General features: G+C 43.8%; 1 protein-coding gene across 2 annotated transcripts in view; it reads right to left on the bottom strand.

Annotated features, from left to right (window-relative positions):
* Positions 1-11,778: 11,778 nt before the first annotated feature.
* The window catches only part of veph1 (ventricular zone expressed PH domain-containing 1), a gene marked incomplete at both ends in the record, with an annotated part of 57,276 nt that continues 43,034 nt past the window's right edge, over positions 11,779-26,020 (bottom strand). For both annotated transcript variants that reach the window (XM_080844750.1, XM_080844751.1), the window contains 3 exons: positions 11,779-12,015; positions 13,984-14,120; positions 22,000-22,117. In XM_080844750.1, coding sequence (XP_080700876.1) covers positions 11,779-12,015; positions 13,984-14,120; positions 22,000-22,117 — 492 coding nt within the window. The remainder of the gene's footprint in view (positions 12,016-13,983; positions 14,121-21,999; positions 22,118-26,020) is intronic.

Below are 26,020 nucleotides of genomic sequence, written 5' to 3'. Positions count from 1 at the left end.
GAGAGAGAGAGAGAGAGAGAGAGAGAGAGAGAGAGAGCGAGAGAGAGAGAGAGAGGGGAGGGCATCTTATGCTTTAAGCTGCAGCGACACAAATGCCTGTTCATATCCTGCCAGCAGATCAGTGCAGTATCTATGCTGTGAGCCCTGCTCAACATGGTATATATGCTGTGACACCTGCTCAGCATGGTATATATGCTCTGACACCTACTTGTCACCTATGTGTGGGTGGCCACTGCAACCATCTGATTCCTGGCCAGTAACTCTGCTCCTCTCTTTTCTCACCTGCTACTAGCCTACACATAATACAAATATGTATTCCAACAACTGCTCTCTGTTGCCTACCTGGCAGGGCAATCCCTCAGTATATAATGGCATAGACAAGTGACAGCATTGGGCCACCAGTCACATCTCCTTCTCTCTGCCTAAAATACATGCCATAATGGCCAGCCAGACCCACACAACACAGGATCAGTGTTAAACTGGGATCTTACTCAAAGTAGGTTAGAAATATTAGTTACCTGCATTCACTGAAGATATATGACCAGTTTCACAATCATGCAGTTTCCCCATGCAGTGGGAAATTCAACATTGATGTCAGTGAAGATTAGATGTATGCCGTGCTGCTTTCCAGGTTTTATTCCTCATTCTGCTATTTGCTTATATTATACCTCACTTGGACAGTATGGATAAAAATATCTAACAAGTACCTAAACACAAATGTAAATACTTGTCTCTTGTGAAAGATGGTGTGTGTGGTGAGAGATAGCAGCCTTGGCACTTTGGAACTGTTCCTTTTTTTCTTTAATGCATTTTAGATTGATTTAGAATGGTTTGTGGTTCTCCTAGGAGTGCATGTATCAGTTTATCTCCCACCTCTTTGAAGTCTCCAATGAATGACCTCAATGTATTCTCCCATGCAATGTCCTCACACCATTAAATTATATTTACCCATAAATAAAATAAACATGTTTGAAAGAAATATTTATTCAATGCTGCCAATTGAATAAACCGACGAAACTAATTAAGAGTAAAATTCCCTCTAGTAGAAATGAGCTTCCATGCAAAACAAACCTTTTGCCAAGAGAACCTAACTTACTGTTATTTGAATGTTTTCATCCATGGCATCCATATCATAGGCCCACTGGTAACTACCCTGCTGTTGTATGTTATGGTGTTTATCCTGATAACGACATCCTGTCTTATAACACTGGTAAGGGAGCCTAGAAGAGATGTCATGGTGCGGCATGTGCTTTCATTTGATGAGTCACTGTAGAAGTCCTCTCGGCATTATGTAATGCAGTAAAGTTATGAAATCACAGTGGAAATGACGCAGTGTCATAAACACCTTGGCATGCCGTGCTTAACTTTCTCTGAGCAATCCCATAATTATAAAATGAGCTGTGACATTACGCCCACCATGATTTCTCAGTCCCTGTCTTTCATTTTTCATGCGTGACAATCCTCTCCTAAACAGACTACTGGCAGATGCAGAGGTTCTAATAATGATTCCATTATGAGTCTAATAAAGGCTGTCCACACCAGGACACCCAACGCGTGCATCCCTGTGCTTGGACAAAGACTTTTTCTGTAGGCCGAGTGAACAGAGACAAAAACTTCCACTTGAGGGCGATGTGTCCTTATCTAGCCTCTGAAGGACGTCATGCAGGCCACAAGGAGGCTCTGTAACTAAACGTTTCCTCCTTCACTCTGTGTCTCGCTCAAATTGTCCTTTGAGTGGAATGTACATTTAAAAAAAAGAAAAAACGTTGACCACAACTGCATCAGCCAGCAATGGAGCCCACTTTACTACTAAGCTGTGGAACAGCATACCTTAGTGCAGTGTTTTCTTTTTTCAGATCTTCTACAGCATTTTCAGACAAGATATAAAAGTACATTTAAACACAAGTTGTGTATAACATTTCGTTCGTTCGTCATTTAGTTTAGGTATGTTTCCTTATAATAGCAACCTGACTCTTCTCCAGCAAAAATGTAGACTTTAGATCAGTCAAATTAAATAACTTCTGTCATGTTCAACATGTTCAGGGTCAAAGTTCACCAGATTTAAACCTCCCTTGTTGGCCATTTGAAAAACCCTCTAGATTTACATAGCCAACAAGACTGAGCAAGGCTCCCCCTATGGCTTGATGCACGGAGAGGGAAAGAGAGCTTAATCCTTGTCAAAATGGTTCATTAAGTTTCCCTGAAATAAATGTGACCACTGCACCAAAGGGACTAAGACTAAGCCTGCCAAATTTGTTGCAGCGTAAACTGAGAAAAAACAATTAGAAAGGGGAAAGTTGAACTCCCTGTCACTAAGCACTATGTATGGAATTGTACCGATCTTTTCAGATGCAGTATATCACATTGTTAATGACTCAGGGAGACACGTAGGCCTGATGCCGATCAGGGCACACTTTGGCCGTATGTCCAAGGGAACTAAAACACCAACCAGCCTCCATTAATCAAAACAGGCAAAAGTGCACTGCGTCTGCATGCAGTTTTTTGGAGGGGATTTATAGGACTAGCAAGAGCAATAAATGTGTAAGTATCCCCCCCTGGACACGTGTGAAATGTATATCTGACGAGGGGTCTGGTGCTGTGCTGTGATAGCGCTGGGCAGAGAGGCAGAGGCAGAGGCAGAGGCAGAGGCAGAGGCAGAGGCAGAGGCAGAGGCAGAGGCAGAGGCAGAGGCAGAGGCAGGCACTGATGAGGTGCTTTACTGGCACGTGAGAGAGCTGAAGAACACTGCCCTCCACAAAGCATTCCTACACACTTTCCACAAGGGCAAAGAGCGTCAGAGTGTGTGTGTGTGTGTGTGTCTGAGAGAAAGTGAGAATAAGAGAGAGAGTGTGTTTGTGTGTGTGTCTGAAAGAAAGTGAGAAAAAGAGAGAGAGAGTGTGTGTGTGTGTGTGTGTGTGTGTGTGTGTGTGTTTGAGAGAGAGTGGGAAAAAGAGAGAGAGAGAGTATGTGTGTGTTTGTAGTTGAGTGAGAGAGAGTGTGTGTGTGTGTGAATGTTTGAGAGAGAGTGTCTGCGTGTGTTTGTAGTTGAGTGAGAGAGTGTGTGTGTGTGAATGTTTGAGAGAGTGTCTGCGTGTCTGCGTGTATGTTTGAGAGAGAGTGACAAAAAGAGAGAGAGTATGTGTGTGTGTGTGTGTGTGTGTGTTGTGTGTTTGTAGTTTAGTGAGAGTGTGTGTATGTGTTTGAAAGAGAGTCAGTGTGTGTGTGTATGTTTGAGAGAGAGTGAGAAAAAGAGAGAGAATGTGTGTGAGTATTTGTGTGTGTGTGTGTGTGTGTCGGTGTGTGTGTGTATGTGTGAGTGTGTGTGTATGTGTGTGTGTGAGAGAGAGAGTATGTGTGAGTATGTGTGAGTGTGTTCGCATGAGACTCAGAGTATGTAGTTTTGTTATTGCTTTAATAATGAGTTCCATCTTGAGCGTACAGTAAAGACATGCGCTGTTTAACCCCTGACTCTTTCCCCTGTGAGCTACATGACTGTACAGGTATAAACATCGTTATAAGGAGATGCTTATTAGAGCCAAATTTGGTGTAATTAAGGGACAAGCATTGAGCCTCCCAGAGACTAACAGCCAGGAGAAGGAATTGAAAACACATGCTGTTTCTTTAGAAAAAGGGGCCTTAAAACACATACCACCCCCACCCCCCCACCCCCTACACACACACCCCCCCCCCCCCCCCCCCCATCTCTTTCCATTTTACTCTCTAAATTTTCCGAAGCATTATTGCTTTTATGCCGCCTCAATCAAAGGCCTTTCAGTTACCTTCTATCTCTCTCCGCTTTTTTTTGTGTGTGTGTGAAAGTCTACACAGGTCCTTTTGCAACCCTTCCCATCGGGCTCTCTCTAATTCCCCCTGTCTCCTCCTCCACAGACGCAGCGCAGCTCTTTCAATCCTGCTGCGGAGGAATTCTGAGGAGGAATGACTGTGCATTAATGGGCCGGAGAGATTAAATTGAGGACGAGCTAGAATAGACAGATGAGGGGAAAAACCACAACCAAAAGCTTTTCGTCCACAGACTCTAGACGTTTGAGAAGCATTCCAGACAGTGCATTGCATTTGTTTAATTTCAATTCTGGATGTAGATGATTATCAGTGTTTATTGACATATGGTCCTTTTGTTTGATCTTTAATCGCACTCTCTTAAATATCAACGCAGTCGTGATTTGATGTGGTCGTTTGACTTGTATCCTCTCTCTGGACATCTTAAATTGTTTACCTTGGAAATTGTGAGAGAACATGAACTTGAATTATGAAAATCAGATAACTGAGCCACTGTTCTATGACTTCATTATTTACCACACTAGGATATGTGAGAATCCAACTAGATCATCAAAATCCGGACATTACAAAATCTACCGAACACACTAGATTCGGTCTGCAGACTTTAAAATCCAGTGGAATTTTGTACTTATAAACATCATGCTTGCCAAAACTGTGTGCTAGGAGAGAAATTAACCATTTAGGCATGTTAATGTCTTTGAACTGCCAGTTTTAAAGTATTCATTAAAATATATGTTTTACAAACTTGGACTTTGAACTGTGTTATGTATTATGATCATATTACCAGCCGTCAAAGCCTATTCAAGCCTTTTACACGTTAACACAACACACATGTTGGTGGACTCTTAATGTCTGAAAGACCAGTTTTCATGACCTAAAGTCCTAAGAATGAAATCGGCATAACGTTTGCTTGCATGGGTTCCGTTCAGACTGGTGAAGATTTATCTGATCTTCCTCCGTAGTGACTGTGTCTCTCTCTCTGCGTCACGAGAAACAAAACGCGATGGACCAGAAAGAACAGCACTAGAGACAAGCGGAGCAGCCAAAAGCACTAAATAGCAGTAGCTTTAGGTCAGACGACACCCCCGCAAAGAGGCACTTGTGTGAGGCAAGCGGTGACAGCGTGATTCACAAGCAGACCTCAGACATCCAGACCTCTAACCTTTGTGAAGGACAGACCTCTGGGTCCAATCTCAACAGATGGGAATCCCACCCAAAACAACAGACTGTTTGGTCTTGGTGAGTGCAGGAACACTGACGCCAGTGGCGTGGCTCGTTCAGTCCAGTCTCCTGTACTGTTGCTGGGACAATGTGCTCCTGCTCGTTCCACGTGTGGGCTCAATGGGAGGAGTAAAGGCAGCACTGAGCGTGGTGCTGAGAGGAGCTTTCAGCGCGGCTGAGGAGAAGCCCACAGGAGAGGAGCACACGCAGCAGAAGCAGCGGCCATATCAGGCCTCTAAGCCTCTCCATTTGGACAGGAGCTCAGCTAACGTCTGCATCTTCACCTACACCACATGCCCACCCAATACACAGGCGCAATACACACACAAATGCATGTGTGGGCACATAAATATGCACGCAGGCAATCACAAACACACACATTCTTTCAGTGGCAGCACGCTCACGGACTCAACACAAAATTTTGGCCTAAAGCCTAAAGCCCCTAACATTAGGAAAAATCTAAACAAAGAACAGTCAAACAAACAACTTGTAGGTACAAATACAAATACGGAGATGAATTGCTTTGCGACACCGACCAACCGACGGAGAACTATGAAAGTTCACAAGTCCGTAGAAGAAACTGCGTTGCCACACAGGGCTGCTAACGTTAGATAACTGCCTCAGACACCTCACAAATCCCCTCAGACGTATTTTTCAGTTACAATAACGGGGTTTTTACATTTACATCACATCTACATGTATTTCTCGGTAACGTCTAACTTTACATTGCAGTCTATTTCTCTGTAAAAATCTAAGCAAAAGAAAAGTCATCAAACAACTTGTATGTAGGCTACAAATACCACCATCTACGGAGTTTGGTCCGCCATCTTTTTTTTTAAATTGCTTTCAGGTGTTGTACCCGATTCAGCCTCCCGTCAGAATATACCCCCTCTTGACGCACCACTCGCTTGATCGGAAAGGAAAGCAGTTCTCCTAAACAAACGCAGGGAAAAATACTATACTACGATTTCATTATTTGTGAAAGAGATGGAAGAGAAGAACACAAGTGATTACAGTCTTTAGAACTGTTCTAAAGAGTACAAACAACCGATGTTTTTCTCCCAAAAACCTCGGATAATAGCGAACGCAAAAGAACACCTTTTTGTTCTGTGGAAATATATAGCCTACCCCAGCCATGACTACAAAATGAATTAATGTAATTTTGAATGAGCAAGTTGAATGAATTTGACAAGGTGTTTCACAAGACTAAATAACGAAATGCAGTTTAGTATCTAGGAAGTGCAAATAAGCAGAAAGTGCAGAATATATGCATATGAATGGCAGTGGTATACATAATGAGATAGTATAAGATGCAGTATGATACAGTACTCTGCTTACTCATACTAGTCCCATGTCTGTACTCTGAAAAGCATTTGATGATCGGATCAACAGAATTCTTTTAAAGGGGGGGGGGGTGCATATCACGACAGGCCTATTTTCACACCAGTCAGAATAAGCCCCCCCCCCTGTTCAATTCTACTAGGAAGGTGTCACATGCATGAAACTCACTGTGCTTACTCATACTAGTCCCATGTCTGTACTCTGAAAAGTATTTGATGATCGGATCAACAGAATTCTTTTAAAGGGGGGGGGGGGGTGGGGGGGGATACAGTAAGATACAGTATGATACAGTACTCTGCTTACTCATACTAGTCCCATGTCTGTACTCTGAAAAGCATTTGATGATCGGATCAACAGAATTATTTTAAAGGGGGGGGGTGCATATCACGACAGGCCTATTTTCACAACAGGTAGAAAAAGCCCCCCCCCCCCTGTTCAATTCTACTAGGAAGGTGTCACATGCATGAAACTCACTGTGCTTACTCATACTAGTCCCATGTCTGTACTCTGAAAAGCATTTGATGTTGGGGTCAACAGAATTCTAAATTCTGGGGGGGAGGGGGGAGGCCTGTCGTGATATGCACCCCCCCCCCCCCCCCCCCTTAAAAGAATTATGTTGATCCGATCATTCCGATCATATGCTTTTCAGAGTACAGACATGGGACTAGTATGAGTAAGCACAGTGAGTTTCATGCATGTGCCACCTTCCTAGTAGAATTGAGCAGGGGGGGCTTATTCTGACTGGGGTGAAAATAGGCCTGTCGTGATATGCACCCCCCCCCTTTAAAATAATTCTGTTGATCCGATCATCAAATGCTTTTCAGAGTACAGACATGGGACTAGTATGAGTAAGCACAGTGAGTTTCATGCATGTGACACCTTCCTAGTAGAATTGAACAGGGGGGGGCTTATTCTGCCTGTTGTGAAAATAGGCCTGTCGTGATATGCACCCCCCCCTTAAAAAGAATTCTGTTGATCCGATCATCAAATGCTTTTCAGAGTACAGACATGGGACTAGTATGAGTAAGCAGAGTACTGTATCATACTGTATCTTATACTATCTCATTATGTATACCACTGCCATTCATATGCATATATTCTGCACTTTCTGCTTATTTGCACTTCCTGTTAGATACTAAACTGCATTTCGTTATTTAGTATTGTGAAACACCGTGTCAAATTCATTCAACTTGCTCATTCAAAATTACATTAATTCATTTTGTAGTCATGGCTGGGGTAGGCTATATATTTCCACAGAACAAAAAGGTGTTCTTTTGCGTTCGCTATTATCCGAGGTTTTTGGAAGAAAAACATCGGTTGTTTGTACTCTTTAGAACAGTTCTAAAGACTGTAATCACTTGTGTTCTTCTCTTCCATCTCTTTCACAAATAATGAAATCGTAGTATAGCATTTTTCCCTGCGTTTGCTTTCCTTTCCGATCAAGCGAGTGGTGCGTCAAGAGGGGGCATATTCTGACGGGGGGGCTGAATCGGGTACAACACCGGCACACACCTACCGACGAGAACTATAAGGTTAACAAGTCTGTAACTGCAGTCGTAGAAGCATATTACTGCCTAGGCAAGGCACAGCACAAGTTTTGGCCCAGACGTGCGGAGGAGAGGACAGGTAACAATCAAGTTTTGTTCCTTTGTTTTCCCTTAGTGTTTGATAGAGAGATTGATCTAATCAAGATTATGGATAACTGGGTTATTAACTGTGATATAAACAGCCATTTCTTGACCATAACGTATCATCAGTTAATGTTCAAAGTAGGCCAATTAGCCTACGTGTGGACAGGCTAGGTAGCTACTATCCTAGCAACCTTGCATTTTGGCTCACTAAATGGGCTAGTCAGGAATAAGAATCCAATATATCGTTACTAGCAGCCTACATGGTATCTTGTTCAACTGGTATGTGTGTTTTTGTGTGTGTGTGTGTGTGTGTGTGTGTGCTTGTCTGGGAATTCCCCGCCCCTTCACTGCATTTCATTCGCTCAGTTAGTCTGGCGAACTACTCAATGGAGGTCCACTTCAGACACGTAATTGGACACTCCTTTAACCAATCAGACCAACGATACTATACAACGATACAACGATCGGTAATAAAGCAAACACATCCCCAATCACATGGCTCCAAGGATCCGTACAATGCTGAACTAAGTTGGTATAGCCGCCTCACCAGACTGAGTCTGAAGGCAAAATCAAATTGGCCGGAAGAAGAGGGGCGGGACTTCCCAGACTATGTGTGTGCGTACCCGTGTGGTGGAATGTGAGCCATAATTGTCTCTTAGTATAGGCTATGCTACGCGTATGCGTTTGCAAATTTTGTGTGTATTAAAAAATAAAAATAAAATAGTGCCCATCCAGAAGATGTTTCATGCACCACTCCGTTCTTTCACACAAACGAAATGTGGAAGGGGGATTGGACCTGCCTCATGGTCCTGTCAGTGCCTCCTCAGACTGCAGGGTGTGACTAAACATGCACTTCCACTGGCCGAGTCCAGCTGAAGTAGTCAGGGAGTCAGGGGCACCCCTGCAGTATCACTTTCCAAACACACCGCTCTCACGCCTACATTACATGCACTTTTTGCAGCACTTCAGAACTGTAGTACAATGATACCTTTTCCCAGTAAATGTTCTCACAAGCGTTTTCCGCCGGTTAATGTCATACACATTTCCCTTGTTAGGAAGAACAAAGATGGATCCTATTCATGTGTGCACCTGACACAGATTTGACATGCATTGAACAAGTGCCCTGAAGGCAATGGGTTTTCATCAAACCAGCTGCATTTAAAGAGACTTATGTTGATGACAGAGTAGGGAGTGAAATACTGTATCTCTCTGGTCTCTCATTCCAAAACATTAATCACATCTCATGCCCAGAATGTTTCAGACAGGAAATTATGTATCCCATTTCCCATCACTAAGCACAAAACCACTTTAACCTTATAGTCTGTGGCAGTGTCATATACAGATCCCCCCCCCCACACACACACACACTCCCCCACCTGCTCTAAAAGTTCTCACAAAATAATAATTTCTGACTACTGATGAATCTAGACATGCTTTCCAAACTGTATTAGTTAGAACCTTTAAAGGCAAGGATGTCAAACATCAAACATTTCAATGTATAGGCACAGTAAAGAGAGTGACAACAGTTAAGGTGGTCCTTTGATGATGATACTTTTTATTATATGGATTCAATAAGCTCTCATCATTTGAGTGATGCATGCTGGAAAATAAAAAGTAAAACACATGCCACCATCATTCAGTTCATTACATTAAGATGACGACTTGGTGTCCAGCTTTCAAAGAGACAAATTAAAAAGTGATGATGAACAATGACACAAAAATATCTGAATACTTGACTACATTCACTTTTAAGATTGATACAAAATGAATTATATTAAGTGTACACACTAAATAAATACTTGCGATAATTAAAATGAGAAACATGAGAATGTTTGTATACTATGTTTGGTTATAAATGCACTATATTGAAATCTATTTACAGAATATGAATACAGAATATAATTCACTTTAAATATAGAAAAATACAATTCACCATGAAAGTTACTCTCTTCTTCACAGCGAACAGTTCCTTCATCTAATCGAACAAGCACTATACACATTGCTGATGGTACTAATGTATAAGACTAACATTTATTCATAAAATGTTAGCATCGAATTAACAGTAGTGTATAAACATTCATATGAACTGATAAAGAGAAAGCCATGTGGGTAACAGGAGAGATTCACAAGTGTAACATAACGCAAGGACACAGGATAGATATTTACACAGCTGCCTTTCAATGCTTTTGGAATAATTCTCTCTCTCTTTCTCACACACACACACACACACACACACACACACACACACACACACACACACACACACACACACACACAGGTTTGGCTCAACATTTACTCATGACGCTTTGTAACATTGTTTAAGAGGAATGCATTATGCCCTTACAGGGCAGCAGGGCAGCACTGGACCCAGCACCACAAACAGGGTCACTGAATCCTGTCAATCAACCTCACTGCATGAAAGTTAACACTGCCGAGCTCAAGTCAAATGAAAAGCCCAGAGGTGTGGGCTGTAGAACAACAGTTGCTATGGCGCTGAAAGACATTTTGAATACTGGAAAGTGGATCTGGGTGGGAGTTGTTCTGTTATTTTGCTCTGCTCCATGGAGAAACCAGCGATAGATGTGGGTCAGAAACAAGGTGTGAGAGGGTGTCGAATCTATGTGAAACATGAAGGGTCCTTCTGGATCATGGCGTCAACTAAAGCAAAATATACACGGGGAACATGAGCTGCTTACAAAGGTAGGAATATTCTGGACCAGCTGTTAACAGGACCAGAGGAACATCCGAGACTCAATTGAGCAATGTCGGACCCAGACTGGACATTTTAAGACCCACATTGTTTTGGAAAGGATCCTGAAACATACTGATCAAAAGCAAGTCTGCAAAGCTCAGAAATCTTCCTTTAAAGCCTACAGTGCGGCTCATTATTTCCTTTTATGAGGCAGAAAGCAAAATGGAAAAGAAAGAAAAGGAAGAATGGCATGGGGGGGAATGTGTCAACTTCTAGAATTATCCTTCAATTGCTTGGCACAGTTTTGTTATTCTTAGGATTTCAGTTCCATGGTAATAATCCAGAGAAACAATGAGCATACGTATGAGTACAGGCATCAGAGCTGTCATCTAGGGTACTTTCAATCCATTGAACTTTGTCACTCATCACACATCAAACCCAACAGGCCCCTTTTCCTTGACTGATAAACGTGGGGACAATGGGAAGCCTAGGCCAATAAGTCAGCCCCTTAATCACGAGAGAGACTCTCTGAAGCCTATACAAGACCATAAAACACAGATAAGTTGAACCAATTGCTCCAGAAGTCCAAGGATGAGGGACGCCATCCAGTAAAAACACAGAGCTACAGTGTATGTGTGTGCAATAAAACAGTATACTGTATTTACGTCTAAAAAGACGTAGATGCCCACACTAATGCTACTAAAACCAAGCATTTATCCACAGAACAGAGTTCTGTATTGTGTTTGCATCTGACCCAAAAAGGCACTTTTTAACACCCATCTTCAGATGAAATCCCATACCATAATTGTCTTACTGCAGGACACAGCTTATAGCCTTGCCATCTGTAATAGATCACTGGGATTAATATGGTTTCTGTGCCTAGTCATGAAGTCAGTTCCATGTGATTGTAGATGTGTCCTTTTAAAAACACTGTGTAATTTCAGGATAAAAATAGCATCATTTTTGTGTGTGATGAGGACAGTCACTGAAGTTGCCTAGCGTTAGTAGATTAGTGTTTCACAGCAGTAATATCCAACAAGGGGGTACAACATTCGGTCATTTAACTGCACAGCTTGGCAAGTGGAGGTGTAGTGGTCATAGGTAGGTGGTGGCTTCTCGGTTCTCGCGCTCTTTGGCCTGTGCCACAGCCACGTTGATGCACTGTAGCCACTCCTCAGCATGCTTCTCGTCCTGGGCCTTCAGCACGTAGCTCTTGCTGTCGGTGAAGATCTCGAAGGCCCGGGGCAGGCCGCGGTCACGCCTCTTCTTGGCCACCACCTTCACGCTCTGCACTTTGCTCAGCTCGATGGTGCTGTCGTCAAGCTCATCCTTCTATTGGGGAGGGAGAATACAAAGAGGAGAACATCAGTGGAACAATCACGACTCTACGCGTCTCCAGGAGAACCACTGACAGACCGTTTCAGTTAGGAACCGACTGCCAACTCTTGGGTGAATAACCATTGGTAAGAGTTGTGTCCTTAAAAGGTAATGCATACTCTGCGCATTATTCTGGAATCATGGATTTGACCCCCCCCCCCCCCCCCCCACACACACACACACACTATTATGGGCCTGAGAAAGAAAGGAAATGAAAAACCCAAAGCCTGTAAGCCTCCTGTATTTAATGAGGTTCTCCATAGGGGGATATATCTGTCTGACTGACTGATGGAGGGAATGAAATGGTAAACAGAAAGGGAAGTGGAGAGTTGGAGGAGACCGCAGCCATATCCTCCCTTCCATCAGGTTCCGGGGCAGAGGTTTCCCCTCGCGTCTCTGCTGGCCTGCCCACATCCTCACTACCCCTGGCAGTTGCGACGGTGGGTCTGGTCTTGGTTAGCTGGTGTGCCTGCCTGCCTGCCATCACAGTACCACTGTGGAAGCTGGGGCTTGGGGTGGGGGTGGAGGGGGTGGGATTTCAGGGGTCTTGCTGTCTCAGTGACTCTTTTATTCTCTCTCACTTTTTTGGATGAGAACAATACACATGGGTTTTGCTGATTTGCCAAGAAGCCCGAAGGTACTTTGGCAAGGGACATTGTCTGGTCCCAATTACGAGGAATGCTCGGGAAACAGACAAAGGACACTCACTCATTGTGGAGTGAGTGTGGCATTCCTGTACAAAGTGGAGGAAAGTACGGGCAATCGGCAGATGAAAGACATAGCACCATCAAGGCCACACTGCTCGTGCAATAAAAAAACAAATCGCTGCTAACAAGAGTGGCAAATTGTGCACAGATCAACCTGGCAGAGAAACAGGGGGCAGAGATGTTGTAGAACAAAGAGACAGTCAAATCTGAAGTTTTCTCACAGCTAGAAGAAGGCAGAGTAGCAATATCTTTTAAATCCTGTTTGAATTACCTTTTATGAAAGAAACCTCAAAACCTCAAATCCTGCTTTAGAAAAACAAAATTTTTGTCATATTTTTTCTTTTAATCTGCTGGCATGGAGGGCAAAATAAATCTATTGGTCCACTGTCAATAGGCCCCTGCAGAGTGGTTAAATCTAGGATTGTTCGTGACTAAGTTTCACAACATGGGTTCTGTTCAGGGCAATCACAGTAACATGTCACACGTTTCCCAAACAAGACTGATGCACAAAAAAGCAAGGAAATATAAAAGAGAAATATAATAGATCTAATTTCATTGTGGCTGGTATTAAATTAACTGCTTTTTATCACAAAGAGCTGACTCTCAATGTATTTGGCAGTTTCAGACCTCACTGGTGAATAGGTGACTTCAGCAGACTTCTTTTGTTAACCCTCAGTGGCTGTCATCAAAGACTGTTTTGCACAATGAATATTCCTCTCATTAAGATTCAAGTGAACACCAATCCCAGAATGAAAGTCAGCTTCAAACATGGCCCATAAAGTGGGAATGCATTTGATAAAAATGGGTGTACAGGCTCCATTTATTGTTTTTGTTTAGTCTTTTTTTTCAGTTACTTTTGAGTATTGATATCCAGTTGAACTTGAGAAGAATGACTCACAATTTGTCACTGAATGTGTTGACCTTGGGTGTCCCCCAAGGCTTTGTACTGGGTCCAGCATTATTGCATTTGGGCCAAGTGAATCCCCTAAGGGAAAGTTGTGCCTTATCAAAAGATGAAGTTTCCGCTGTTACACTCACTATTTCATCATGATCCAATTATGACCAGTATGCACAGTGTTAAAACAAACAAATATAGACAAGGGTGGTTTTGGGAAGAGGGGAGAAAAAGATTGAAGATGGAATGGGAGCATTGGAAGAGAGAAGGGGGCAAAACCAGATGATCTTTTGAGGAGCCTCTCTGTGGGGGAATACCTACCGATTTGCCTTTGCGGAACAGCAGCTGGTTGCCGGCTAGGGTGAAGTAGCGCGTTTTCCAGCGTTTGATAAACTTCCAGCGCACCTGCTTCTCCTTCAACTTGCCTTCAATAAGTGGCTGGCCATCCTGGTTTACAACTTTGAAAGAAGAAGACACAAAAAGATCGGTATTTGGTTATATATTCTCATGGGAACCAATAAAAATGTACAGAGTCGCTAAAAAGAGTAAGGGAATGAAACTCACTTACAAATGCGTTTTGCTCATCTGCCCCCTCAACCTATTCAGGTTCAACTGAGTCACCGTACCCTGTAGCGAATCACTGCCACCCCCTCCGACCCCCAACAATAACAACCTGCAGCCAGCAGTGCGCTCTCATCTGAACCTCAACGGGAAAGTGTCCCTCTAAGAAATCAGTCTGAAGATGAGTGGGTTCACAGACACAGCAAGAGGGGTGAACGGAGGTGCACGCAGGAGGGGGGTGGGGGTGGGGGGGGGTCACATCACAACACATCACATTCATTGCAGTGGTGTGTTCTGATTGAGTGAATAAGACAATGCGGTCTCTGGTCCCCCCTCCTCTCTCTACCTCGCGGCGCAGCTTGAGCTCTGAGCTGCTCTGGACGTTGGACAGTGCCAGTAAAACAGGAAGCGGGGACCCAGGCCATCCAGGACGGCACAAAGCGGCCCATTGTCCTGTCGCCGGTGCTGCTGCAATGAGTAAAGCAGAAATGTATCTGTGGCCCTTTGATAGTACCGAGATAAATGGAGTGAGAGAGCTTGCTGACCATTACCAAACAGAGCGAGTAAGCTCTGCTCTGAAATGGCTCCCCTGAGGTTACGGAACAGAACACTCAGCAGGAGAGCTTGCCACGGGTCTGATGGGCTCTGAGTGGCACTGGCCCAGCACAGAGAGGAGCTGGACAGAGAGAAAGGTCCCACCTACACATTACAAGAGCTCCGGACAAAGGCACCAGCAGCACAGAGTGGCTGCCCTTCAATGTAAAGGATACCACTGACACAGTATGGAAATCCATAGTTTACTAAGAAACAAACTGATGTCTGTGAGGAATGCTAAATTCCTATATTATCTAAGTTAGCATAGTGGCTAATTATTTTGTGTTTGCTGGCCCTACACAAGACAGATCTTACCTTGGAACAGAGGGGGTTCTAACTGGAAGGCAGCCATCCTATTTTTTTGCCATCTGCTCTTTATGTACTTTATGTATAGTACTGTTTATTGGTATATGTGAATGTGTACAGTAGAACACCTGGGGGCTTCATAGGAGTGTGAGTGGTGTGTGTGTGTGTGTGTGCGTATATGACAACGTCAATGCTGGTGTTTAGGACTTCTCTACGTCATGATATTCATAGACTCTTTTAGCACCTTACCCACTTCTTAGCATTTTTCAAAATGAAAATTATTATAAAGGATTGAGTTAGGCTTGAGTTGATGGCTTACTTAACAGGGCTGGTCTACGTCAGCTAGCGCACTGCTGTATGTGTGCGGTTGCTCACTACCCTGGGTCAAAAGTATGCCCGGCATGGGCCTGCTGCAGCACCCTACCCATGCAGGGGGCCCTCCCGGTGAAGCGCTGGTCTACTGAACGTTTCCTTACTCAGCTCGAGAGAAATGAAAACAGTGCCCGGGCTGTTTTCTCTTGACTTGTCACCGTTCCAAAACACAAGCTTAAGGCCTTAAATCAAATGGAAAGCAGGCGCATTTTCATGCGGGCTCGTTTCGGGGCAGCACGGACCTAGCTTGTTATAAATCAACAAGCATATCCAAAGGGGATTCCGAGGGTGGTGGTGGGGTGAAGAGGGAGTGATGAAGTTTGAACTTGTCAGACACATCCATATGTTGCACAAACTAATGTGTATTTTTAAAACATAATTGTGCTGAGGCAGGCATGTTTTCTTTTGTGATTCATGGAGGTATTGACCCTTATGGGCTTCACCCAGTATGTGCGACCTATACTCGATACAGAGTCTATGAGGAACACGACAGGAAAAAAAAACTATACCTGGTATTATTATATTCTGTGTTGATGTAAAGCCGTTTGCTCTCCCATGGATTCAGACGCTGAGGTGAAGGGTTGCACATGTTTGCTAAGTCATAAGAAAAATCAGAAGATCCTTTGCAAAGCCCTCTAATAATTCCCAGCACAGTACCTACCATATACAAACGCTTCTGGTTGTAAGCATAACTAATCCTCATCTGGGAATCCAGAATCACAGTAATTCTGTTAATGCTTAACTGTTAAATGTTCTCATCCTATTTTGTAGATACAGCCTGATATGACGTAAATAAAAACACTCAGAGGCAAAAGTATCATTCACACACACTGTCCTGGTAAAACTACCACTGTGAGAACCAAGAGCCCAGGGAGGTAAATGTGATTTTACACCTGAATAACAGTCGTGGAAGGTGGGGTCCATTATGTGTTGAGGTGCCAACATTGTTGCCAGAAAAAAAACCTACAGTAAAGGTAAAGTAAAGCTTGGGAAATACTCTTGAGTGAGGACAGTGCTCTTCTAAAGGCTGTGGGATTGGCTCCTGAGGACTGGCACTGTGGATGTGTGTTGGCTGAACTGAATAGTGTTAAGATGCAGTGTGTCAAAGTGGATTCAGATTCTTGGCATGCACACAATTAGAGGCAGTGTGGATCACTGCTTGTTGTATTTTTTTTTCGATTAGGGGGACAGTTACTCTTTGCCTTTGTTTGGTTTGAGCTTGCGTTTGTCGTTCATTTGTCTACAGACACGAAAAACCCAAGGGAACTTCCCTCGTTAAATGCCGTGGCATTCAAATACACACACTGAACGCCATGGCACACAAAAACACACATTGAAAAAACAGATATATTAGGACTTCTGTCATGGTCTGTGCCCGCCAAGCTAGGCGAGTAGCTTCCAAGGCCTACTTTCTATGCCCGGGCCTCTTTCTCAGTAAAAACATTACACATACCCCATTAAAGACACCACTAGCTTTGCCATGGTCAGGCTGGGGGTCCGGCACACACACCAAATAGGGATGAAAAATGTTGAAACAATTTCTAAAAGAATGAAAGACACACACACACATGCATACACACACACACACACACACACACACACACACACACACACACACACACACACACACACACACAGGGTCTAACGAGCAACTCCTGTTGTGTAGCTTTCATTGGCCTCTCATTCACACCTTGGCCGCTGTTACATGTTTTCCGCGTAATTTCATTTCCGGTGTCTATAAAATTTCCGTCGGCTGCATTGTGATGTTCCTTTCTCCCTCCCTCTTCACGCATCAGGTTTGTTCATGAAGTTGAAACACTTCAACTCAAGGCAGGATGTGGTCATCGTTTATTAAACCGCGCATAAAATGACACAATGCTTATGTTCAGTTTGCAGAGCTTATGTGTGCAATGGATAAATTAGCTGTGGTCTTCTCATGATGTGTAAAATGTGTAAAACTCTAAACCAGAGAAGGAGGATGTGAGCAACAGGCAGGGATTGTGCTGGGTCTGCCTGGGTCTAATTATAAAAGCAATTTCATGGGGATATTTCTCATGATTCCCGTCTTTGATATGGCACTCCTGACTGAAATGAGATCACAGGGGTGCGGGACATCTCGTTGTCAGCCTTATCTGAAGCATCTCTCTTCACTGAATGCACAGTGATGGACGTGCAGCTGCACGGATCACTCAGCGTTCAGGCGCAGAGAAACTTAATCCGCTCACGAAGTACAGCAGGGTCGGTGCTGTCGTTCTGGACTCTGTCAGATGTACAGCACTGGAAGAACTGTGAGTTCTCAGCATTTTAGCACCAACTCACACCCTCACACACATGTGTTTCTCTTTCTTTCTCTCACACACACATGCCGCACATGCACACACACACACACACACACACACACACACACACACACACACACACACACACACACACACACACACACACACACGCACACAAACACAAACATACATAAATACATACTTACATACATACATGAGTGCAGCTACTGACAGAGAGCTATTAATTTAGCAAAAAGACACACAGGTCCCTAAAGGGAACAAATATAACAACAAAAACTATAATGCCAACTGAAACTATAACGATATGAGCTTATGCACTGACTAACAACACTTACTAACAGAAATATAATTCATGTTTTAATGTGATGCCTTTCAAATTCAATGTATTCTGATTGGCAGTCAGTTTTTTATTGTTCGCACAATCACTCTGAAAGTAATGCCCAATGATATTGTTCTTCAGAGCGTTATTGTTAAAGTGTGCGTTGTGGACGTTCCATTGTTATGAGCTAGAGCAATATTTAAAAATATAGTTGAGAAATATAATATAGTATTACAGTAAATATAATTATCTTTGGCAGTGGCAGTGGCCAACGGGCCTTAACACTTATACGGCCTTAACATGATGTACCTCTAGAGCACACACATCTACAAAATATTACACAAACATGTGTCTCTCTATAGAATATTTATAACGGGTTCAATGGTTTATGGAGCTACTTTGTGCAGTAATTACTATCATTAAGTGTTCTTTACCCTGGTGTTCTGCCAGTTCATTTGTGAAAATCAGCTGTGCTTTGCTGAGCCAAAAGATTGCCAGCGATTTAGAGATGAAAGCCAATGGGCTGATAAGAAAATAATGAATGCCCCTGGAGATGTTTCACAAGGCCCCCTTGCAGTGGAGCTGCCCTCTCAGCTCAGGCTGTGATGGACTGCAGTCTATTACATCTCCAAATATAGGCTTCTCTCAGAGGACGAAACTGTGCTATACCCCAGCGCCTACAGCCCAGCCCACTCAAACCCACATAAACCCATGTCTGTGCTTACGGTACAGGAGTAATGTAATCTACCCAATTTATTGCAGGCCCTTCTACTAAGCCTGTGTCTGTGTCTGTGTCTGTGTCTGTGTGTGTGCGTGTGTGTGTGTGTGTGTGTGTGTGTGTGTGTGTGTCTCTGTGTGTGTGTGTGTGTGTGTGTGTGTGTGTGTGTGTGTTTATGTGTGTTTGTTCCTGTGTGTGTGTGTGTGTGTGTGTGTGTGTGTGTGTGTGTGGTTATCCTTATGTGTGTATGTGCACCATGTGTTTCCAGATGACAAGCTACAGAACAGCAGTGAATTAGCTGAGTATAAATCCACACTCATGCTGTTTACTTCCCGGTCTAAATATCAAATACAGTGAGAACACTGCTTCAATGTTTGACTTCTAAATGCCCTAAAGCCAAAAACTTGTGAGGGGTCAAAAAGTTACTGTAGCGAACAGAGCTACTGGGACCTGACAAAAAACAGACCCACAGATGTTTAGTGTGGAAGTGAAGCATGCCCACTTATCCAGAACTTACCTCACAGCTCACCTTACCTTTACCATAACACTCTCAACCCACCGGCAGCAGTGCAACACACCGCAGATGGTGGCAGAACACACACACAGTGGTGTCTGCTTTCATAACATGTGAGGAAATCCATCACTAGGGCTTAGGATACCCAGGAGAGAGCAGTAGGCATTAGGAGGACCCCATCAGACCACAACTGAGAACCAGTACATGGTATCCAGCGCCAGGGCTTTCTACTGAAACTCACCCACCTCTGTGCTGGGTTAAGAGGTCAGTCCTCAGAGGGGAACTACCCGTTACACAGTGAGGCAGGATCCCTTTGAAAAATCTCCAGCAATCTGATCTAATAATGAGGTTATTAAGGAGGTATGGCTTAGAGTCAGTTCAGCACATGGTCACTGGGAGACCCACCAGAGCTCAGCAGAGTGAGTGGTGCAACTTTGGAGACACAAAAAAGAAGTCTGGACTCCAGATTCACAAGGAAATGTTGTCATCAAGCTCATAATGTTAGTCCTGTAAATGAGACTAACAGGCTTGAGAGGAAAAAGAAAACACATTTTGGCCATGGACACTAATTTTCGAATAGTCTGTTTGAACCATGTTGGATGTTGGTAAACAACTTGCGCCCGGGGGGAGCAAACAAAAGGACATTCTGTATATCGTTACACAGAGCAAAACCACCAGGACCAGCATCTGTGTTCTCAGGGTGACTGTGAACCAAAATAGATGCAATTAAGGAACACCACTCACGATGGTGGGGCTCGATGTGGAGGAACACACACACACACACACACACACACACACACACAACTTAGAGTTCCACAATGGCGGCTCCTAGTGGAAGCTAGGGGAAGTCAGACTTCCTCAGAATGTTGTGACAAAAGACGTGAAAATCTCTATAACAACCACACATGTGATATATACTAATGAAACATTTCACGTCATTATATTCCATATGGTGACGGGGTTGCTTTTCAACGTCATATCGTAACTAAGGCTCTCGTTTTACAGTATCCGAGGCTCGCACATACATTTCATGCCGTTGAAGGGAATCCAGACAGGTGTCTTCACACCAATCAGATCAGAAACAGTCACGCCATCACAAAGATATGACGAACTCCCAGATACGACTAACTCCATGTCCTCCATTGATTTTAGTCAGTGAAATGTCTTTGTAAACATGTTTTAACAAAACACATTTTCTTCCTGCACATCTATATGGTCACGATGAATAATTGGAATAAAGGAAAGGGAGGAAATCGTCCGCAACAGCAGTTGTGCAACACTAGGATTAGGTCCCTGAACCAATTTTATGCTAAAGCTGCGGCTCAAGAGGCTAGCTAGCCATGCTACTCAGTGGGGCTCAAGAGCGAATCAAACTATTTGTCCTGTCTTTTAATTGTGATGCTTATTTGCAAATGACCTAGGCAAAACTGATTAAGTTGCACTGCTTAAGCATAGTGTTATATTTCATAGCAAAATATTGCTGATGTGCAACTTACCTAGCTTAGCAAAAAAATGTACATGGGCTAGTATTTTGAAACGGTTTCTCTCTTTTATTGTGAGTAAAGGTCTGTAACATGCATGTTAGATGAAGCTGGCTTAATGAAACCAGACATGACATAACAAGTTCGTCAACCCTCTGTATCATAAACTAAACACCACCCCACCTCCTCACCCCTTGCTCCACTTCCAAAATGTTGTTGGGCTCTACTCAGTTTCAAAATTGATGTGCCTCTACTGGAGTTCCACGACAGTTTTACAAAGACCTCACACAGAGAGCAAGAGAAGGGGCCTTCACTCATATCTGCTTTCCAATCAGTCCTCAGAACTGGAAGCATCTGCAGCATCTGGTATCCTGATGCTACACACAGACACACACACACACACACACACACACACACACACACACACACACACACACACACACACACACACACACACACACACACACACACTACCATGACACAATCTCATCCTCCACCTGTGATCTCTGCCCACAGGTCAAATCAGACAGAGCTCCCTTTGAATTCTCTATGATTATAATGGAGCTCCATTGATACATATGAATCACTGGGATGGATGGTCTCTGACACTGTCATTGGCCCCTGTGTGTCTGTGCCAGAGTGCATCCCTAGGGTGTATCCAGATTTAGTGCTACGTGACTACAGGCCTCGTAGAGACTGACAGCAATGGATGACCCACCACCCCAACATTTAGAGATCAGGTAGTGCTGTTATTCTTTCATAACGCACTTGCAGGTAGACATAACTCATAATTACTTTGCAAATAGTAAAGACTTCAAGGGTTCATTGCACTGCATGATATTAAGCCTGATATGAAATGGTCTCTGGTCTTGTTGTTAGTCTACTCTAAATGAACGAATCTGAGGCACTCTCACCTTTCAAACTTTGGACAAGGCTCAACAAAAATAGCTTCAAATGAAGCCACACATGGGGATTACATTTCAGTGCTCCTGTTTCAGGATAATGTTTTTCATGTTTGTGTCTGTTTCTCATAGAAACAAATTAATGCTTGCAAATATACAGAAGAAAAAGAAAAGAAAGCAAAACAAATATGTTCTCCAGGGGAAGAGCTAAATATGCTAAAGAGCTAGCGATCCTCTCTATTCTCCTGCAGTATTTTGTGTGTTCTTTACCTGTGGCCTTCTCTGGGTTGTTGCACATGAAGCAGAGCCAACCTCCCTCCTCCTCACTGTAGCCAAACAGGTCGAAGAAGCGAACTTCCTCCAGATGGATCTGCAGACTGTCCAAGTCCTATTGGGAGGTAGAGAGAGAGGTACAGAAAGGTAAATAGAGAGAGGAGAGAGAGAGAGAGAGAGGGGAGAGAGAGAGAGAGAGAGCGATAAAGAAAAGGAACACACACAGAAGATATGGAAGTCAGAGTTAGTCACTTTCACCTTGCTCACATAATCATTTTATCTTTTGAGGCTGAGGCTGGATCTTCAGGAGGCATGGACACTGTCTATGACCTGAGGGTTTATGGGTAGGTGCATGCACAGGCCTGTCACTGTTTCATCCTCCCTCTCTCCCTCTCTGATGGGACATTAGCCTGGGTCACTGCAGGGTCTGGGGAAAGGTAGCTCCCTCTTAGCTCCCCTATGGTTGGAGCAGTATATCTGTCCTCCCCCTGAACTAGAAGCATTTAGTGAAACTGTATCTGGGCTTTTCCCTGTGGTTTGCCTCGGTGACAAGCTACTGAAAGAGGGTCTGTGAAGCAGGAAGCTTAGGCTTTATGAATGAGATGCTGGAGAGGCTCGACAGGGCTTCAGGCCCACCGGAGAACTGCTGCCAAACCTAATGATGAAGGCCTTGCTGAAAACACTAATTTCCATATAAATATGGCTTCCATATAAATGTGACGTTTTTGAGGGAGTGGGTTTTCTCCTTTGCTAAGATTATTTTGTACTGTCATGGTTCATAACCGGGGCAATAAAGTGCAGAACTAGGTTCATTTCCTTCCCATTTTCATTATTCCCAAAGCGGTAGAGTGCTTTCTCGCTCATGACATTCTCCACACATAAATAAATCACACAGACGGAAGATTAATGAAAATTTGCAATGCATTTCAGAAGAGGTTCACAACCCTTCCTACTGTAACATGTATACTAATAATAATAATAATAATAATAACATGTGACTGTGAATATGTGGAGTAGGTAGAGGATGTTGCTGTAACTGGCTTTGCCGTGACACACCATGACAACATACATGGTGTGCAAGGCCCACACTCGTAGCAATGATAGTTAGAATTGCTCATGACGGAAACCTAACGACAAACATCTGCCAATAGTCTGTGGATGTGTGCATGCAATAGGTTTGAGTATGAGTGACTGTACAAGGGTGTGTGTGTGTGCGTACTTGCGTGCATGTTTGAGTGAACTCTGTACGCTCTTTTGGCTATTTGGGGGTTCCCCTCTCATGTAAGAAGTTGTGAAATTCTGAACATGCTGGACTTTCACTGGCAAACCCATATCAGTGATACTACAGTCAACATGTTTTTCAACATTTTACAGCTTTCCTATGATGCAAACAGTCCGGTCACTCAACCTGAATAGAAACCACCACTGTAGATTCATAACCACTATGAAGCAACAGAACACAATATTAACTGCAGACACCTAACATGGCTAACTAAATGAAAATAGCAAAACACCAGAACAACAGAACAGACAAAGAACCACACCCCTGGCTAATGTCCAGCATGCTTTGTGCTCTACTATGGGGTAAAAGACCGTAAGGTAACAGCTTACATATGCCACGTGTCCTCATCAGGAGACAAATACACAAGCATGTTCAGATGTTCAGACAATAATTTCTGCTTTAACAGTTGATCATAAAAATAATCCTTGTTACTCAAATAATTGAAAAAATTATATGAGAGTTTGCTGCAATGGGAGATAAGCGCAATACGAGCCTCTCCATGTGGAGTACAGCGGAGTGGACGAGCAGGCGGTTTTGCACACTTGTAAAGATTACACATATACTGTATACGCATTATTAATTCCCAAAACTGATCTGGCTCACCATGATTCATGATTTTACTGATGTGACTATCTATGATCACGGCGCATTTCAGGGGAAATATCAGAAACGTCATGTGGCTGGAGTTCACCTTTAAACGCAGGTGGGAGAACGGAGATGCTGATTGAAAGGGGTCGAGCTTGGAGACTGAGACCAGACTCACAACACATATAGTCTATTTCCTGGTATTAAAAAAGCACTTGGCAAGACGTTTCTGTTCTAACAGCTTCCAAGAAAGGCTTCCAAAATCATGTCTCCAAACAAATATTCAGAGGTGTCATTTTAACAACTCTATTTCGATCCTGCTATCCTGACAGAGTCAGGTCTGTTTCAAATTAAATATTTCAACCAAGCTCAAAATGTGACATTGTGAATGAGACTCCTGGGATTCGTCTTAGATTGTGCATACTTGTATGAAGTTATTTTCCCCTTTAAACAAAGACAGTAAATGTACACAACTTGCTGCACACAAATGACGCAATGCCACTACAATCCTCAACAAACAGGAGATTTCCCAGAGCCAGAACAAGATGGAGAGAGTACATGAGTGAGAAAGAGAGAGAGAGAGAGAGAGAGGGAGAGAGAAACAATGCTTGAATCTGTTTTAGAATAAATATATCAGTGAGTGCACACATGACTGTGTGAATGATGTCTCTTCTGCACTGCATTCCTTTAAGCACACTCAATTGTGCGCAAGACAAATTGCCTGGAAATCACTCAGCGGGGGATGTTTAAAGTTCCACTTTTTTAAGACCTTAATGGAGGTTATATTTACAGTGTGCTGTTTGTTTGGGTGAGTTCATGAACATGTCGGTATGTTTTGTTATGTACACAAGTTTGTGTATGTGTGTGTGTGTGTGTGTGGGTGTGTGTGTGTGTGTGTGTGTGTGTTTAGATCTGGTTGTCTATAAAAAAAGCTGCGCATTTAAAGAATGCACCCTGCAGTAAGTGAGAGTGTGACTCAGGATGCCCCCAGCACAGGAAGGGTGATCGGTGTGTGTGTGTGTGTGTGTGTGTGTGTGTGTGTGTGTGTGTGTGGTGTGTGTGTGTGTGTGTGTGTGTGTGTGTGTGTGTGTGTGTGTGTGTGTGTGTATGTGTGTGTGTGTGTGTGTGTGTGTGTTTGTGTGTGTGTGTGTGTGTGCGCAGGAAGGGACACATGGTGAGTCACTCCACACATGGTAGAGCTGCCTATTCCAGGAAGTGGCTTCACTGGCACTGATGTCTCAGATGATATCCCCCCCCCCCCCCCCCCTTGCCTGGGCAGCAGAGCTCACTCGCTCTCTCTCCCCCACGTCCAAAACATTGGCCAATCAGCACGGGCAGAGAGCCAGGCATTGGGCAATGGGCACAAACAATGCCCTCCTCTGATACATGAAGGAGAAACATGTCAACAGCATTAAAATCCCAATCCCCAAAAGCCCACAATAATATCCAGTGGTGCGTGGACTGTCACGCAAGACAGAGAAATGTCTGAGACAGAGACAGAGAGACCTCAGGCAGAGACAGACAGAGAGGTCAGAGACAGAGAGAGACATCAGACAGAGACAGAGAGGTCTGAGACAGAGAGAGAGAGAGGTCTGAGACAGAGAGAGACATCAGACAGAGACAGAGAGGTCTGAGACAGAGAGAGAGAGAGGTCTGAGACAGAGAGACATCAGACAGAGACAGAGAGGTCTGAGACAGAGAGAGAGAGAGGTCTGAGACAGAGAGAGACATCAGACAGAGACAGAGAGGTCTGAGACAGAGAGAGAGAGAGGTCTGAGACAGAGAGGTCTGAGACAGAGAGGTCTGAGACAGAGACAGAGAGAGACCTCAGACAGAGACAGAGAGGTCTGAGACAGAGAGAGAGAGAGAGAGAGAGGTCTGAGACAGAGAGGTCTGAGACAGAGACAGAGGTGTCTGAGACAGAGTCAGAGAGAGGTCTGAGACAGAGTCAGAGAGAGAGGTCTGAGACAGAGAGGTCTGAGACAGAGACAGAGAGAGGTCTGAGACAGAGAGAGAGAGAGGTCTGAGACAGAGAGGTCTGAGACAGAGACAGAGAGAGGTCTGAGACAGAGAGGTCTGAGACAGAGAGGTCTGAGACAGAGACAGAGAGAGGTCTGAGACAGAGTCAGAGAGAGGCCTGAGACAGAGAGG

Source organism: Sprattus sprattus (genome assembly GCF_963457725.1).
Source record: "Sprattus sprattus genome assembly, chromosome: 9".
NCBI classification, from domain to species: Eukaryota; Metazoa; Chordata; class Actinopteri; order Clupeiformes; family Clupeidae; genus Sprattus; species Sprattus sprattus.
The sequence above is the reverse complement of the archived record's forward strand: the minus strand, read 5'-3'. Positions and strand labels throughout refer to the sequence as shown.